Here is a 15,238-nt window from a genome sequence, read left to right as displayed (position 1 = left end):
AGAATTCTTCACTGTGAGCCTTCATTGGCATCATCAACTGTGTACAGCTGTTCCCTGTTCACCAAATAAAACACAGTGACAAACCATTTTTGTGCAAAGCCCAGCAAGGAAATATAGGATGGACCAGTCCCTGTCAGTGCACAGCACTGTCTCTTGTGTGTATCTTACTGAAGAGAGCATTAATGGGGAGTAAGACCCAGATTTTAGTTCTGCCTCATGGGGTAGTTCCAAAATAAGTCTTTTAGGCTACATGTGCTTCTGCAGAATGGGGCTATGGCTCATAGCTGGTCAAATTTAGCAAGTAAAAATACAGATTCCCTGTTAACTTTTAATTGCAGGTAAATAATAAATAATATTGTAGTATAAGTATGTCCCATGCAGTATTCAAGATCTGCTCATACTAAAAAAGTATTCATTGTTTATTTAAAATTCAAATTTAATTGGTGCCTGCCCAGTGTGGCTCAGTAGTTGAGCATCAGCCTACGAACTAGGAGGTCACAGTTCGATTCCCAATCAGGACAAATGCCTGGGTTGTGGGCACCATCCCCAGTGTGGAGCATGCAGGAGGCAGCCAATCAATGATTCTCTCTCATCATTGATGTTTCTCTGTCTTTCTTCCTTTCCCTTCCTCTTTGAAATCAATAAAAATATTTTTAAAAATATAAAAAAAAGAAAAGAAATTATATTATTTGAGACTGAATGTTCTTTGCCAACAGTGAGCATGTGGTTATGTTGTATAACTTTATCATGGAGGAGTTGCATGCTTCAGACAGCCAGAGTCGAGTGAAAGAGACCTTTTAGCACATGTCAATGATTGTCTCTCTAGTCAACCAGAGACCGGACCTTGGATCAGCAGTGCACTGTGAGTCGTCCAGGACTGGCCATGATTGCAGGAGCCCTGGCAGTGGAATTGATGGTTTCTGTTTTGCAGCATCCAGAAGGGTGAGTTGGCTATTTAGAGATGGGTATTTAAACAAAGAAAGTTTTTGTGTCTCCTTGGCCTTTTCGCAGCCTGAATCTTCTGAGAAGTGTGTTGCTCTTTCTGTCCTCAAAAAATAAGACTAAAAAAAAAAAAACTGGTGTGATTCTTTGGCCTGGAAGAACTTATCATGCAATCTTTGGGGCTACATCTCCACATCCTTTTGGATTTGAATTCTAGTTCAGTTTGGTGACTGTGATACAGAAGAATAAAAATTTTGGTACGGGCCTTAGGACCTTCATGCTTTTATTTTATTAGTAACTTTTATCTCCTTAGCCCTGAACATGTATATCACATATGATAGAAATTGTATTTGGCTGTATATTACAGAGATCTATCTTCAGTAACTTAGCCAAACAGGGCTTTATTTTTCTTATGGAGCAAGAAGCTCAAAGGAAGACAGTCCAGGGCTGGGACAAAGGCTCTATTATGCTATTAGGGACTCGAGTTCCTTCTTGTCATTCACTAAGCCACTCTTTGCTTTCTTTCTTATGCTTGTCACCTTGTGGTAAAAAAAAAAAAAAAAAAAAATGGCTGCTTTACCTTCAGTATTGCTTCTGTGTTATAGTTAAGAAGAAAGGCACTGGCTGGGTAGCTCAGTTGGTTAGAGTGTCATCGCAATACACTAAGGTTGCGAGTTTGATCCCCTGTCAGGGCACATATAAGAATTGACCAATGAATGCATTAACAAGTGGAACAACAAATTGATGTTTCTCTCCTCTCTCTCTGCCCCCTTCATCGCTCTCTTTCTCCCCTCCTTTCTCACTCTAAAATCAATAAATGAAATTTTTTTTAAAAAAGAAGAAAGAAATGAACAAAAGATAAAAGTTGTACTCAGCTGAGGCTTGCCCATCTTTTAAAGAGCTTTCCTGGAAGACTTATCCATTGATTCTAACTTCAGTATCACATGACCTTTCACTCTTAGCTACAAGGAACTCTGACAGTTGCCTTGGCTGGGCACATTGACTCTCTGAATAGAACTGTGATAAGATAGAAGTGGAGAATGGATGTTGGTTAGGCAACCAGCAGTGTCTGCACAGTCATTTTTTAAAAATTCTGTATATATTTTAATCCCCAGAAGATGTTGTTATTGTTATATTGTTGGTATTGTTTTACTAACATTTTCCTTTTTGTTACTTTTAATTTCTTTCTCTGACTTTAAGCTTTCAGCCAAGGGCATTTTCTTTCTTCCTGAAGAATACCTTTTATTATCCTTTACAAATGCTAGTGACAAATAAATTTGTTTTTTATCTGAAAATGTCTTTGTTTTATCTTTAAGTTTGAAATACATTTTTGCTGTGTATAGAATTCTAGATTGGATTTCAACACGTGGAAAGTATAGTCCTATTGTCTCTGACTACCTTTTTCTTTGTTGCAGAATTAGGAGTTTATCCCATTGCTGATCCTTTGATACAATTTGATTTTCTTCCTCTCCCCCTCCCCCCAGTTGTTTTTAAGCTTTTCTCATTATTATTGGATTTCAGAAGTTGGACTATGATATAACTACTGTATTTATTCTGATTGTGTTTTCCATTGCTTCTTGAATCTATGTCTTGATGTTTTTCATCTGTTGTGGAAAATTCTCAGCCATTATCTGTTAAAATATTCTTCTGCCCCTTCTCTCATGCTTCTTTCCTTTTGAGTCTCCAATTGCATGTCAGTTAGAATCATCTATGCTCTTTTCTGTATTTTCCATCATTTTGTCTTTTTTACTTTGGTCTGGCTTATCTTCCAATTTACTAACTCATTTTTTTTCTGTTTCTAATGTATGTTAAAACCATCCACTGGTTTTTTATTTCATTATTAAATGTTTTATTTCAGAATTTCAATTTTATCTTATTTTACACATTTCCTGTTCTCTGCTAAAATTGTGATTTTGGTCTTTTCTTTGATAACATTTAACTATGTTTTTCTTTTAAGTTCTTATCAGATGTCTCTCTTATCTGGATCTCCTATGGGTCTTTTCCTATTGTCTATTGTTTTCTTTGGCTTTTGGTTATGTATTGTCTCCTCATAAACCGGGTGTTTTAGTGTGTGTGTGTGTGTGTGTGTGTGTGTGTGTGTGTGTGTTTTAAGAAAACCTTTTTATTATGGAAAATTCAAACATATGAAAGAAGATATATACATAAAATAATAACCCCCTAGTATACCGTACCCAGCTTCAATAATTACCAACAGATGGCCAGTCATTATTTACCTATACTGCTCTCCATGTTTTTTCTTCATCCAACTGGCTTATTTTAAATCAAATCCAAGACATAGCATTTTATTCAGAAAAATTGTATCTTTTCAGTATATATGTCACTGTTTTTTATTTTCTTTTTTAAAATACATTTTTATTGATTTCAGAAAGGAAGGGAGAGAGAGATTGAAACATCAATGATGACAGAATCATTGATCAGCTGCCTCCTGCATGCCCCTACTGGGGATCAAGCCCACAACCAAGGCATGTGCCCTTGACCGGAATCGAACCTGAGATCCTTCAGTCCGCAGACCAATGCTCTATCCTTTGAACTAAACCGACTAGGGCTATGTCACTGTTTTTACATACAAAAAAATTAAAGGCAATTTCTTAATATCATCACATGTCCAATTAGTATTTAAACTTGAATATGCTTGGTTATTTGTTTATTTTTATTTTTTTACAGAGAGAGGAAGGGAGAGGGAGAGAGATAAAAACATCAATCAGCTGCCTCCTGCACACCCTCAACCAGGGATCAAGCCTGCAACCTGGGCATGTGCCCTGATCGGGAATAGAACCAGCGACTTCCTGGTACATGGGTCGATGCTCAACTACTGAGCCACAGAAACCGGGCTGCTTGGTTATTTTTGATTGAGTATTGGACATTATACCATATATGAACATTTATAGAGATTATGTGATTTACATTTCCTTCTGGCAGACTGCTAGGCCAAGTGGATTATCAGTCCTAGAATTCCTAAATATAATTAGGATTTGTCTATTTCTAGTTCACCTTTGCTCTGAGGATGTAGCCCCAGGATATTTTCCATGGTTCCTCCTTTTTGGCAGACCTCAAACTGTAGTTTTCCCTCTAGCCCCATGAGTCTGTCAGTATCTCTGTTCAGCTTCTGATCCTATGCCTACCAACCATTTTTTGAGGTTGGCAGTCACTTTATGGAAGAAAGCTTCTCTTGCAAATAATTGGTTTACTTCTATGGGCTTCTCTCATCTCGCAGATCTTGGTGCTGCAATTCTTCCATACCTTGGTAGCTCTCTAGGTTTACATATAAGAGGAAATAGATGAGTGGGTTGGTATTCTTTGTTTCAGTTTGACCTTGGGCCTTTTAGTCAATATGTTTAACACATTGTATATATTTTATATTGAAGATACAAAAATTAGCACAATTATAATATGGACCTGTACCTTCTCCAAGCAAGGAAAAGATCTTACTTTATGACTTACAATAGAATTAATTCATCTTGTAATAACAGTGAGGCAAAATTGAATTAATTTTAAAAATTAATTTTAAAGAGAAAGTAGTGGCCTCCTGACAGGAAGTATCTGGGAGAAAATCTTGGAGAGCTGGTTCTAGGATTTCCTGACACTGACCCCTCTGTCTGCCATGTTTTCACCTGGTTGTGGGCTGAAACTAGGTCCTGTGTCACATGTCTTCTGTGCTGTTAGCATACACATCGTTGTTCAGGAAGGAATGTACTCATTCTCCTGCCCAATTAGTTCCTCACTCTTCTTTCTCCTTCCTCCACTTTGGTAGCATTTACATCAGCTCAAGAAGTTATGGTTGGAAAGTTTTCCATTTCAAATTCCAATATGAAAATGTGCTGTGGTGTTTTACAAGACAGTCTCAGAATAAGCAAGTTATTGTAACCAAACATTGTGCCCGGCAATTTATCTAACTTATTTCTCATTTATTTCTCACAACCATGTTATTCCTGTTTTATAGGTGATAGACCTGAAACACAGAAGTTAAACAAACTTCTGGTCTTTCTGATTCCAAAACTCAAGCATTTTTTAGTACTGTTCTGCCTTCCCTGCAAGGGAAATCAGTTCTATGCTGCCTAGCAAGGGGCTTTTGGTTATCCTTATAAATCCTACATGGACTGCCTCCAGATCACCCTCACATGTGTTAAACATAAACTTTTATTAAATGAGCTGCTCTAATAATTTCCTTTTCTCAGGGGCTACGCCATTGCCAGCAGCAGTGACGACCGCATGAATGAGCCTCCAACCTCTCTTGGGCTTGTACCTCACCAGGTTAGTGATTTGGAAATGAAATCACAATTCTGTACCTGATCCCAGGGGGAAAGTGTTTAGGATCACTTTACATGTCATCAGTCCAATCCATCTCTTCTTCACCCTACTTACCCTTCAACCTCCCTGGAATTTCAGCGAGAGTGCTTTATGACCACTAGGAAAGGATCCCATTCTGCAGATGGTGACAGAATGAAATCACGAACAGGCAGCATTACCCAGAGTCTTTGATGCATTTAGCATGTTGAATAGCAGTCTCATAATGGAAGACAAAGAAAGAACGGGCTTGGGAATCAGCCAGACAGAGGTTTAAATAATAGCCCTGCAGTTATTAAGATGGTCTTCCTTGGTCAAGTCACTGAACTTCTGTGAGCCTAAGTTTTCTTATCTATAAAATGGAGACAGTGGTATCTACTTCATTGTAGAGATAAGGGATGATATATAGAAAGGACTCAGCAACAGTGAGTGCTTGTCACAGCCCCTCAATAAATATGCCTGCTATGTTTGTTGCTGTTGTTTGTTATTATTAACTCCATAGCCAAATACAAAGCCTTTATAGGCAGGTTTAGGAAATGTGCAGCATCAACAAAAAGTGAGGTGTATTTTCAGGAAAAGAATCTGAAGCATCCTAAGAAAGGTCTACTGAGAGCAAAAAAGAAAAAAAGTAGTGGAATGAAAATTTAGAATTCCTCTTGCCTTTTCAGTAATTCTCTTATTCTATGTTTGGAGGAATGAAGAGGTTTTCTAGTCTTAAGTTTTGGAAATAATTTCTCTAGGTTTCAAGTGTGCAGTCAGTTTATAACAGGCAGGCTGTCTTTGTGCATGAAGCGGTGATAGTGTCCGAGAGTCTTTCGAGGACAGACTCATAGATTAGTACAGGGAGCAGGGTCCATCTCTCTCTGCATCCCCTGTACTCGCCTCCTCTCACCTGGGACAGCCCTATCATTTTCCAGTTAAAGATGAGAATCAGGAGAGGGAAAATTACTTGTCTGCAGTCATAGAGTGAGATAGTGGACAAGCTGCAGTCCAGACCTAAACTTGGCACTCTGAGCAGTGCTCTTTCAGAGATTTTGTGAGTGGAAAGAGCCCTGACCTGCACATTGGAAAAGTTAGCTTCAAATCACTACTGCAGCCCTCTTGCATGAAGTCACCCTCCATAGACCTGTGTTAGTTTCCTAACCATCCCTGAGCCTCACTTTTCATATCAGTAAAAGCAGGTGCTTTACCTTGTGTCCAGGATTGTCTATAACAAGGCTTTGTAAACCATAAGGCACTGTGCAATGTGACCTTTCCAGCCTGCCTCACAAAAGTGGCAGTTATTTGACATGAATGTGTTAATCTTTTCTACAGAAACATTTCCAGTAGGACCCAACAGACACTATAATAACCTTCCATCATAAGGAAGCTGTCTTCCAGAGCCCACCTCTGCTCTTCACACTATCCTATCTCATCCGAATCCCCACCCTCTTCTCTTTTTCATGTCTCCTTCTCTTTCTTCTGACCTTGAGATGTGTCCTCATCTCCGTTACAGATTTCACACTGAAAAGGGCCTTAATTAAATATTCAGTCATGCCCCTGCACTGGTTTCCTTCTTTAGGTCTTTTTTGTTAAATTACCACAGTTGTAGTTTTCTCTGTGCTGAGGCCAGAGGGCAAAACAGTCTCTTTATAGAAGGGGTCCAGTGTCAAAATGCATGTGCCCATGTTTTTAAAGTACTATGGCAACTAATCCCTCTCAGTGTTATTTACTCCCATTGAGCCTTGCAATTGTTTGTCATTCATCAACTCTTCTAGCTCTTTCTCCTGGTTTTCAAATATCTGCAGGATTACTTTGGTTGTTGGCTATCTCTTCATTTGGCCTTTTCAAAGGCTAAAGAATAACGCAGCCATATATGGGGAAAGCCCACTGTGTGTGTGTGTGTGTGTGTGTGTGTGTGTGTGTGTGATTACTTGCTTACATTATTTCAAATTTGAGCCTTTATTTTTAGCTACTTTCTAAAAAAGAAAGTGGAGAAAGAACTTGAAAATTATTAAGCAGGGTTGTGTGTTCATTTCTTCTTTTGTGTGTGTGTTTTTTTTTAATTGGAGTCAATTTATGCAACTGTGTTTTGGTTAGGAGAACATCCTTTCCACAAAAACACGGGGCTGTGTTGCAATGCCCTGTTGCAGACTCAGCATTTCCCTCATCCTCTTCCTGGCTCTCCAAGACTAATGGTTTCCTGTTGGAGAGGAATTCTGTCAACCGCTTTGTGTGCTTTATACAGAGAATGACCAGTGATGTTTCCTGGGCTCATTTTCCTCAATTCCCAAAGGAGAGTGTTTATTAGTTGACCCTGTGGAAGGAGCTATAGTAGGAAAGTGATAGTCCTTGGACAGAGCATCACAGGGCCCCCCACCAGAAACTCATTGTATAATCTGGGGGAAGATGCCTAAGTAGCCTGCACTCATTGTGTCTCTGCTCTCCTCCGCCCCTGACCTGGGAGGCTTAAAGATTACTTCGTTGATCTCTCTGTAGGACCATAGCCAGAATTTAGCCCATCCAAAGATTGACCAAGTGCAAAAAGAGTCTTGATTAGGCCCTGAAATTCAGTGATATTCAACCTGGCCGGGGGGGGGGTGGGGGGGGGGGTGGGGGGGGCGAGCTTCTCTTACTCAATTTGAAAACCGTGAAAAAACCATTTGAAGGTGAGAAAATAGGCTTATGGGTTTGCTCTTTTTTAAAGTCTCTGGCACAGTATACATGAATGGGATTCTGTAAGCAGGCAGCAGCAAGTATAAGCCACTTTCTGTCTACAATGAGTGATTTTTTAATTTGTCATCATTTTATTGATGTATAAAAGACATAGAGAATCACACAAATCCTTAAGTTTACAGCTTTATTACAAAGCAAACACTCATGCACCCAGCAGACAGATAAAAGTAAAGGTTATCAGGCATTCCCAAAGCCCCTCTCATGCTTCTTCTAATTATTATTGCCTCCTTCCTACACAGAGGCAAGCATCTCTTGACTCAACACCATGGGAGACTTTTGTTTAATTTTGGACTTTCTGTAAGTGAAATCATAAGGTATATATTCTTTGGAATCTGAATTCTTTTGTAGAGAGAACTTTTTCATTATAGATTGTAGCATAGTATTATTCCCTCTGTGTCCCATCAAGTGGGATTTTTTTTTTTTAAAAAAAAAAAAAGGTCTTTTCCTGGCTCCTGGGGTGGTGGCTGAGTACTGTGAGGCCAGACTCTTTTTCTTAGTTTTTTGGTGAGAGGCACAGTTCAGGAACTATAAAATGGATAAGCTACTCCTGATATCTCCAGGAAGTTGATTTGCATGCTGGCGAGAGATTCTGAATGTGACAGAAATTAGCCCCCTATGAAGCTGCTGATCATTTGGCTGGACATCCATTAAAGAATGAAAAACAATGTGGCAATACAACAGTCATTCAAACATCCTGGTCATTAATATTGCAGTCCTGGTTTTATCCCATTTGTGGACTAGGCAGTGCACGTCTTTTGTCTTTGGGTGAATGCACTCTTGGTTCTCAAGTACTGATGAATAAAGACCCTGAATGTGTATGTTCTTCCTTGGGGTTTGGACTTGCCAAATACATGATTCTCTCAGGCTCTTGAATTCTTGCTTCAGAAAAGTAGAACAAAGCCTAAACTAGGACAGGACCCTGGGAGGGACCTGGCCTGGGAAATCTCTAAGGAGGCAAATGCTGAGATAGAGCTTGGTCTCTCTAGCCAGGCCTTGGACTAGTTATTTGACCTCTCTGCAGAGGCTGTGCCCCACAAATCCTCAGGTTTTTATCTTTTGATGGGTCTCTTTACTGTGCTCAGAAATGCTTATCTCAGTGTGTGTTTAGGGATATGGACAGACTGACTACTGAGAAAGAAGGTTAAAAAGATAAGCGATAAGAGCATATTTCCTGAGTTAAAGCCCACGAAAAGAAATCTCCTTCCTCTTCTGGTTCTATACCCCTCAGATTGATGCCTGGAAATGCCAAGAAAAGTAGACAGTCCAAATGTCTGCTATTTCACCATATCAGCTGTTGTGGTTTATAACCTACACATCCTCCCTCCCTCCATTCAATCCCTTCTACAAATGATCCACAAACACTGACTCTGTGCCAAGCACCACTCAGTCAGAGAGGTTAAGTAATTGGCACAGCATCACCCAGTGTTTAGTTCCATTTACTTTTGGAGTAATCTGAGGTGTTAGATGTACCCATTTGGATGTGGTGGAATCTGTTTTAGTGGGGTGGCATCTGAATAAGGATGTGGTTACAAGACTAACAATGTCTGGGCTTCCTGTGTGAGACCCTAGAAGAAGAGAGGGGGATTCCCTTTTCTTGGTACACAAAGGAGAGGATAAAATATAGGTAGTGTCAGAGTTCAAAAGCACCTCAGATGGCATCTCGTCCCAAGAGAACTTGGGTATAACTTTATCAGTTGAAGGATGTTACTTGTGCCCCAGGATGTTACTGCTCTCCTGATGAGGCTGTTGTGTTTGAGAGGTCCCACATGCAAGCCAGTCTGAAGGCTATGTATGGTCATCCAGATCTGATTAGAATTCCAGCTTTGCCTCTTTATTTTCACCCATTCGTTCATTAGTTCCTTTTACAAAAGGATTTGAAGCAGCTCTTGCCACTTGTCTTTGTGTGACCTCTCTGAACTTCATATCTTACATCAGAAAATGGGGATAGTCCTATATAATAAAAGGATAATATGCAAATCGACTGAATGGCAGAACAACCAGTTGCTATGAGGTGCACTGACCACCAGGGGGCAGACGCTCAATGTAGGAGCTGTCCCCTGGTGGTCAGTGCACTCCCACAGGGGGAGCGCCACTCAGCCACAAGCTGGGCTGACGGCTGGCAAGCGCAGTGGTGGTGGTAGGAGCCTCTCCAGCCTCCATGGCAGCACTAAGGATGTCCAACTGCATGGAGCCAGCCTAAGCCATCAGTCGGACATTCCCCGAGAGCTCCTGGCAAGGGCTCAGGCTGGGCTGAGGGACAACCCCCACCCCTGAGTGCACGAATGTCGTGCACCAGGCCTCTAGTAATATAATAAACTCCTAGGATTCATGTACAGAATAAATTATATGACATTTACTAAGCACTAGCACAGTTCTGAGCACATAAGAGACACTTGTAGATGTTGGTTTTATCTTTCTCTTTCACTTTTAATTAAAATGGTAAAGTGGGAGCTTATGTACTCTCCTAAAAATTAAATTACAAATAATCTCATAAAACTCTGGAAGCAGTGAGTGAGTAGGGAACAGTTGGCAGGATTAGTTCCATTCTGCAGAACTTTTCTAATGATGACACTGGCTCATTTCCAGCTTACTTCTCCTGCCACATGGTGACTCCAGTTAGATAATGAGAGGTGGGCCAGTAGTAGTAGCTGAAGCTGTTGTCCGAAACAAAGAGCACTGTGGTGTGCATGGGGTTTTGCAGTTGCTAAACTCTCCATTTTGGCATTGAATTTGATTCAACATCCAACAGCTATCTGGGGTTTGGAGTCTGTTTTTATTTATGCAAACTCCAAGCTCAGGAAATATTGCCCAGCCTGCTAGAAACTGGTGTGAATTAAAGCAGTAGGTTCCAATTGTGGTTGCAACTGTGCCTTCTCAGAATGGCTGTTTCTGGGCACTGGATCTTCACTTCCCATCAAGGAGAGGCAGGCTTGGAGCTCCAGTTGATTTTACTCAGCTGAGGTGCAAACAGCAGCATGGCAGGGACCCCTTCTATTCCTGATCTGTTCATTTTGTAGCCAGCTGGGCATAATCCACTGAAGATAACTTAATCCTCTCAGGCTCTGATAGTAGCCATCTAGATGCTGAGTTTTTCGTTTCTGGGTGTGTGTGTGTGTGTGTGTGTGTGTGTGTGTGTGTGTGTGTTTATTTTGTTTTTAAATTTCTCTGGCCTTCTCTCTCTCTTTTTTTCTTCCTCCTTTCTTTTTTTAACCCCTCCTTGCTTTCATCTCCCAGACTTTGGAGCCAGAAATAACAGAACTGAGTATCCTGGCTTTGCTACTTGGTAGTTGTAGAACCTTAGGCAAGCCATGCCACCTTGCTGAGCCTTGATTTCTTATCTGGAATGTGGGGGGAGGGCACTGAATAGTAGTGAGGAGTGTAGGAAAACACCCAAGAGCATTAGACACAGGAATGGCACTTAATAAATGTCAGTGCTCCTCTCCCTCCCCCATACCATCATTTTCCACATTATTCTAGGGCAGCGGTCGGCAAACTGCGGCTCGCGAGCCACAAGCGGCTCTTTGGCCCCTTGAGTGTGGCTCTTCCACAAAATACCACGTGCTGGCGCGCACGTGCAGTGCGATTGAAACTTCGTGGCCCATGCGCAGAAGTCGGTTTTCGGCTCTCAAAAGAAATTTCAATCGTTGTACTGTTGATATTTGGCTCTGTTGACTAATGAGTTTGCCGACCACTGTTCTAGGGCATGCCTTCCTGCCAAAGTTAGGAGGGAGCAGTTGTTTATGTGGAATGAAAAAGGGAGAGGAATAAGCACTTTCTTGGAGGCAGAGAAGATGGGTGAGAAGGGTGCTCAGTGATTTGGAAGCTCCAAAAGGTGGCCAATGTATCTGTAAAAGAGAGAATTGGGGGGCAGTGAGGAGCCACAGTGGAGGAGGAGAGGCAGGCAGGATCTCATAGGCCATTTTAAAGGTTTGAACCTTCAACCCAGGGGCAACAGAAAGCCATTGAGAAATTATAAACTAAGTCATGATAAGGTTTGGGTGCTGCATGGAGAATAGACTGTAGGCAATATGAGTGGATCTGGGTATAGAATTAATTTAACGTTTTAAGGCATTAAGTGGAAGACAGCCTGATCCAGGGGCTCCCACATCTGGCTGTGTATCAGAATCACCTTAGTAGCCATTTCACAATACACATTTTCCAGCCCAGATTTATGAAGTGACTGTAGGTATTTGAGAACCAGAGCTTCAGTCTATAAAAATGGCTTTTTGGTAGCATCCTATGGGACAAAGTACGTAACTAGTCGAGGTAACACAGACCAAATCCTGCTCTTTGAACATGCCTTTGAGTTGTGTGCTCCCACCAACAATACCCCCGCGCTCGCCCTCCCCCCTCATCCCAAGCAGGTGTTCCTGCTTGTGAGCCTTTGGATGCTAATTAGATGCACACAGGTGTGCGTGTTGAATTCAGGCCGATCCACCCCATCCTGCTCAGAACAGCCCGGGACTGAGGCCTAACCAGCATTTAAGTCCGGATGCTTTTTCCTTTCTGCTGTGTTTTTACTCCTCCTGGTGAGAAGAGCATGTCCTGTTTTATAAGGCCCTGTTAACCAAATGCAGATATCACCAAGTGCCTCATGGATGCCTGACCATGGAGATTTCAGTTCAAGCTGCTTTTGTCCTTTGTGGGTCCTGGGGTGCTGAGAGGTAAGGGAATCAAGAATCCACAGCTAATTATATTTCTTCTAAGTCTGTCATCCCAGGTGGGTTTTTAAATATTCAAATGGTAGCACATATTGTAGAGTAGTTTTAGACACAAAATATTTTTTTTTCCTAGAAGGCTACACAGGAAACTGATGTTGCTGATTATTTTGGGGAAGAGGGATTTGGGCAATTGAGAACTATATTTCCTTTTGTACTTTTCTGCATGGTTTTGAAAATATTAATGAAGATTATGTTATTTTTTTACATCACCTTTTTGGAGGTATAATTTAATACAGTAAAATGCACCCAATTTTAAGTGTGCATTTTAATGAGTTTTGACAAGTGTATGCCCTTGTATATAATCACCACCACCACAAACAAGATCTAGAACATTCCTAATCACTCCAAAAATTTCCTTTGTGCCTCTTCCGAGGTAATATTCCCACTTTCAGCCCCAGGCAACCACTGATTAGATTTTCATGTGGGCCATTTTAATGTTTTATTTTCCGTGTTAAGATAAAATAACTTAATCTACATTTTAAAAAATGAATAAAATGTGTAGTTAGGCAGGCAAGGTTTGACCCTCCTAAGGAATCCCTCTTACTTTCCAAAAGCTAGGTAGAGAGGCATGTGTGTTTGTGAAATAGCAGCTTTTCTCTCCAGAGTGGGGAGATTGAGAAGCCAGTATTCCAAAGAGGCCATTTCAAAGGAAGTTAAATATTTCATTTAATAAAAAGAAAAGTGGAGTTAATATGCTATGGGAATACGGGTTATTTTTGTTTGTTTGCTCTTTTGTTTTCTGTCATGTGTTGATTGTTTTTATTATAGGTAGAATTAAATTTTTTAAATAGCGGTTTAATACCTACTTCCTCTAAGGAAAGATTGCAGCAAATATTAGTAATAGAATAAGAGTTTAGAGTAAGCTGTGTGCAATCCCAAAAGTTAGAGAATTTACTTTTAGCAGTGTCAAGGGGCCTTAGTTCCTATGTGAAGGGAGAAATAACTTTAATATCATTTTGTAAAGCCTTTTCATTAAATGTTAATTTAGATGTGGCCTATGTTAGGTGGGTGTAGTGGTACTATTCCTACAAAATGAAGAAAGAATGAAAGGTTTGCTAACTACTTCCATCTGTTTCCTGACGTCTAATAGGTGATGTTAAGTTGGCATAGAGCAAAGAACAGAAAGGTGTAAATAAGGTTGGTAACTAAAAGCATTTGTTTCACATGCTTGCCTGATGAGAAACCCCTGGGGCTCCTGTGAAACATACAGATTCTCAGGCCTTACTGGTGGGTGGAGTATGACGTGACCTGCGGCCTGGAAATACCTGAGTACCTAACCAGGCACCTTATATGGACTATACATTGAACCACCAATCAACACCTGCCAAATACCCTAAGCCCTTGTTCCTATATGACCATACATTAAGTCACCAATCAGCGCGTGCCAAGTACAATAAGCCCCCATTCCTTCCCATTCCTCCCCTCAAAAGGCATGTTCACCTCTGCTCCTTGCGAGACAGCCCAGCAGGTCTCTTTCCCCTAATAAAGCCTGTTATCCTGGTTTTTGGCTCCCGATTGGTTTCTCACTTACCCCAGACCTTTTGAATCAAGTTCCAGGTGATTCTTATCAGGCAAGTTTAGAAAAATACTGAAGGAGCATATTGCTTTACATACTTTGTACACTTCTAAGTAGGAAGGTGATGATGAAGTTTTCTCCATCCAAGTAAGGGACAAATTTTTATAATTTTTGTGATTATGAATCAGGGCCTGGCCTCTCTAAATTGGTGTGAATATGTTTATTAGGATTGCCTATGGAACCTGGATTTTGGATTTCTCTGGGATGTCTGGGGATGTCTAAGGAAGGTGCTAAAATTTTAAGTAGCAACCTCTGCTCCTTAGCTTTTACGCATTTCTTATAAGATTGAGGGAATGTAGATCGTGTTGTGGAAGCTCAGTGCATTTGTAATAGTGGGGATTTAAATATTGTTGGGGAAGGCCTTCAAATTGCCTGGATGATGGTAAATTGGAGGGTTTTTTTGTGTTTTCTCTGTAGAGTTTAGATATGAATAATTTGGTAAGCTTTGAGGTGTTAGTGTTTATATCATTTCATAATGAATAATATTGAGTATCTTTTATGAGCAAATCACTGTGCTGTGGACAAATGCAAATAGTGCAACCTGAGTCTTGCCCTCTAAAAACAAGAGAGATAAGTAACTTTTAAAAAATAACTATAGCATACAGGTTGATTCTAAATTCATATGGAAAAGCAAAGGACCCAGAATAGCCAAAATAATCTTGGGGGGAAAAAGAATAAAGTTGGAAGATTCACACTTCCCAGTTTCAAAACTTACTCTAAAGCTACAGTAAGCAAGACAGTATAGTGCTATCATAGAACAGTCATTTAGATCAACAGAATAGAATTGAGAGTCCAGAAATGAACCCTTACATTTATGGTCATTTTCTCATAGTTCAGGGGTGGGGGTGTGGACGAAAGGGGCCACATGCTAACATGACAAGCTCAGGTTAGCATGTGGCCCCTTGCAAACACAGAGGTCTAAAGTAACCACAAAGGATGGTCTGAAATTAAACTTTAAAAGCAGTTATGGTGGGCAGTT

General features: G+C 40.6%; 1 protein-coding gene across 6 annotated transcripts in view; it reads left to right on the top strand.

Annotated features, from left to right (window-relative positions):
* The window catches only part of ATG7 (autophagy related 7), a 254,822-nt gene that overhangs the window by 82,057 nt on the left and 157,527 nt on the right, over positions 1–15,238 (top strand). For all 6 annotated transcript variants that reach the window (XM_079795433.1, XM_079795434.1, XM_079795435.1 and 3 more), the window contains 2 exons: positions 827–942; positions 5,139–5,214. In XM_079795433.1, coding sequence (XP_079651559.1) covers positions 827–942; positions 5,139–5,214 — 192 coding nt within the window. The remainder of the gene's footprint in view (positions 1–826; positions 943–5,138; positions 5,215–15,238) is intronic.

Source organism: Cnephaeus nilssonii (assembly GCF_951640355.1).
Source record: "Cnephaeus nilssonii genome assembly, chromosome: 17".
NCBI lineage: Eukaryota > Metazoa > Chordata > Mammalia > Chiroptera > Vespertilionidae > Cnephaeus > Cnephaeus nilssonii.
This window is presented reverse-complemented; position numbering and strand designations above follow the sequence as displayed.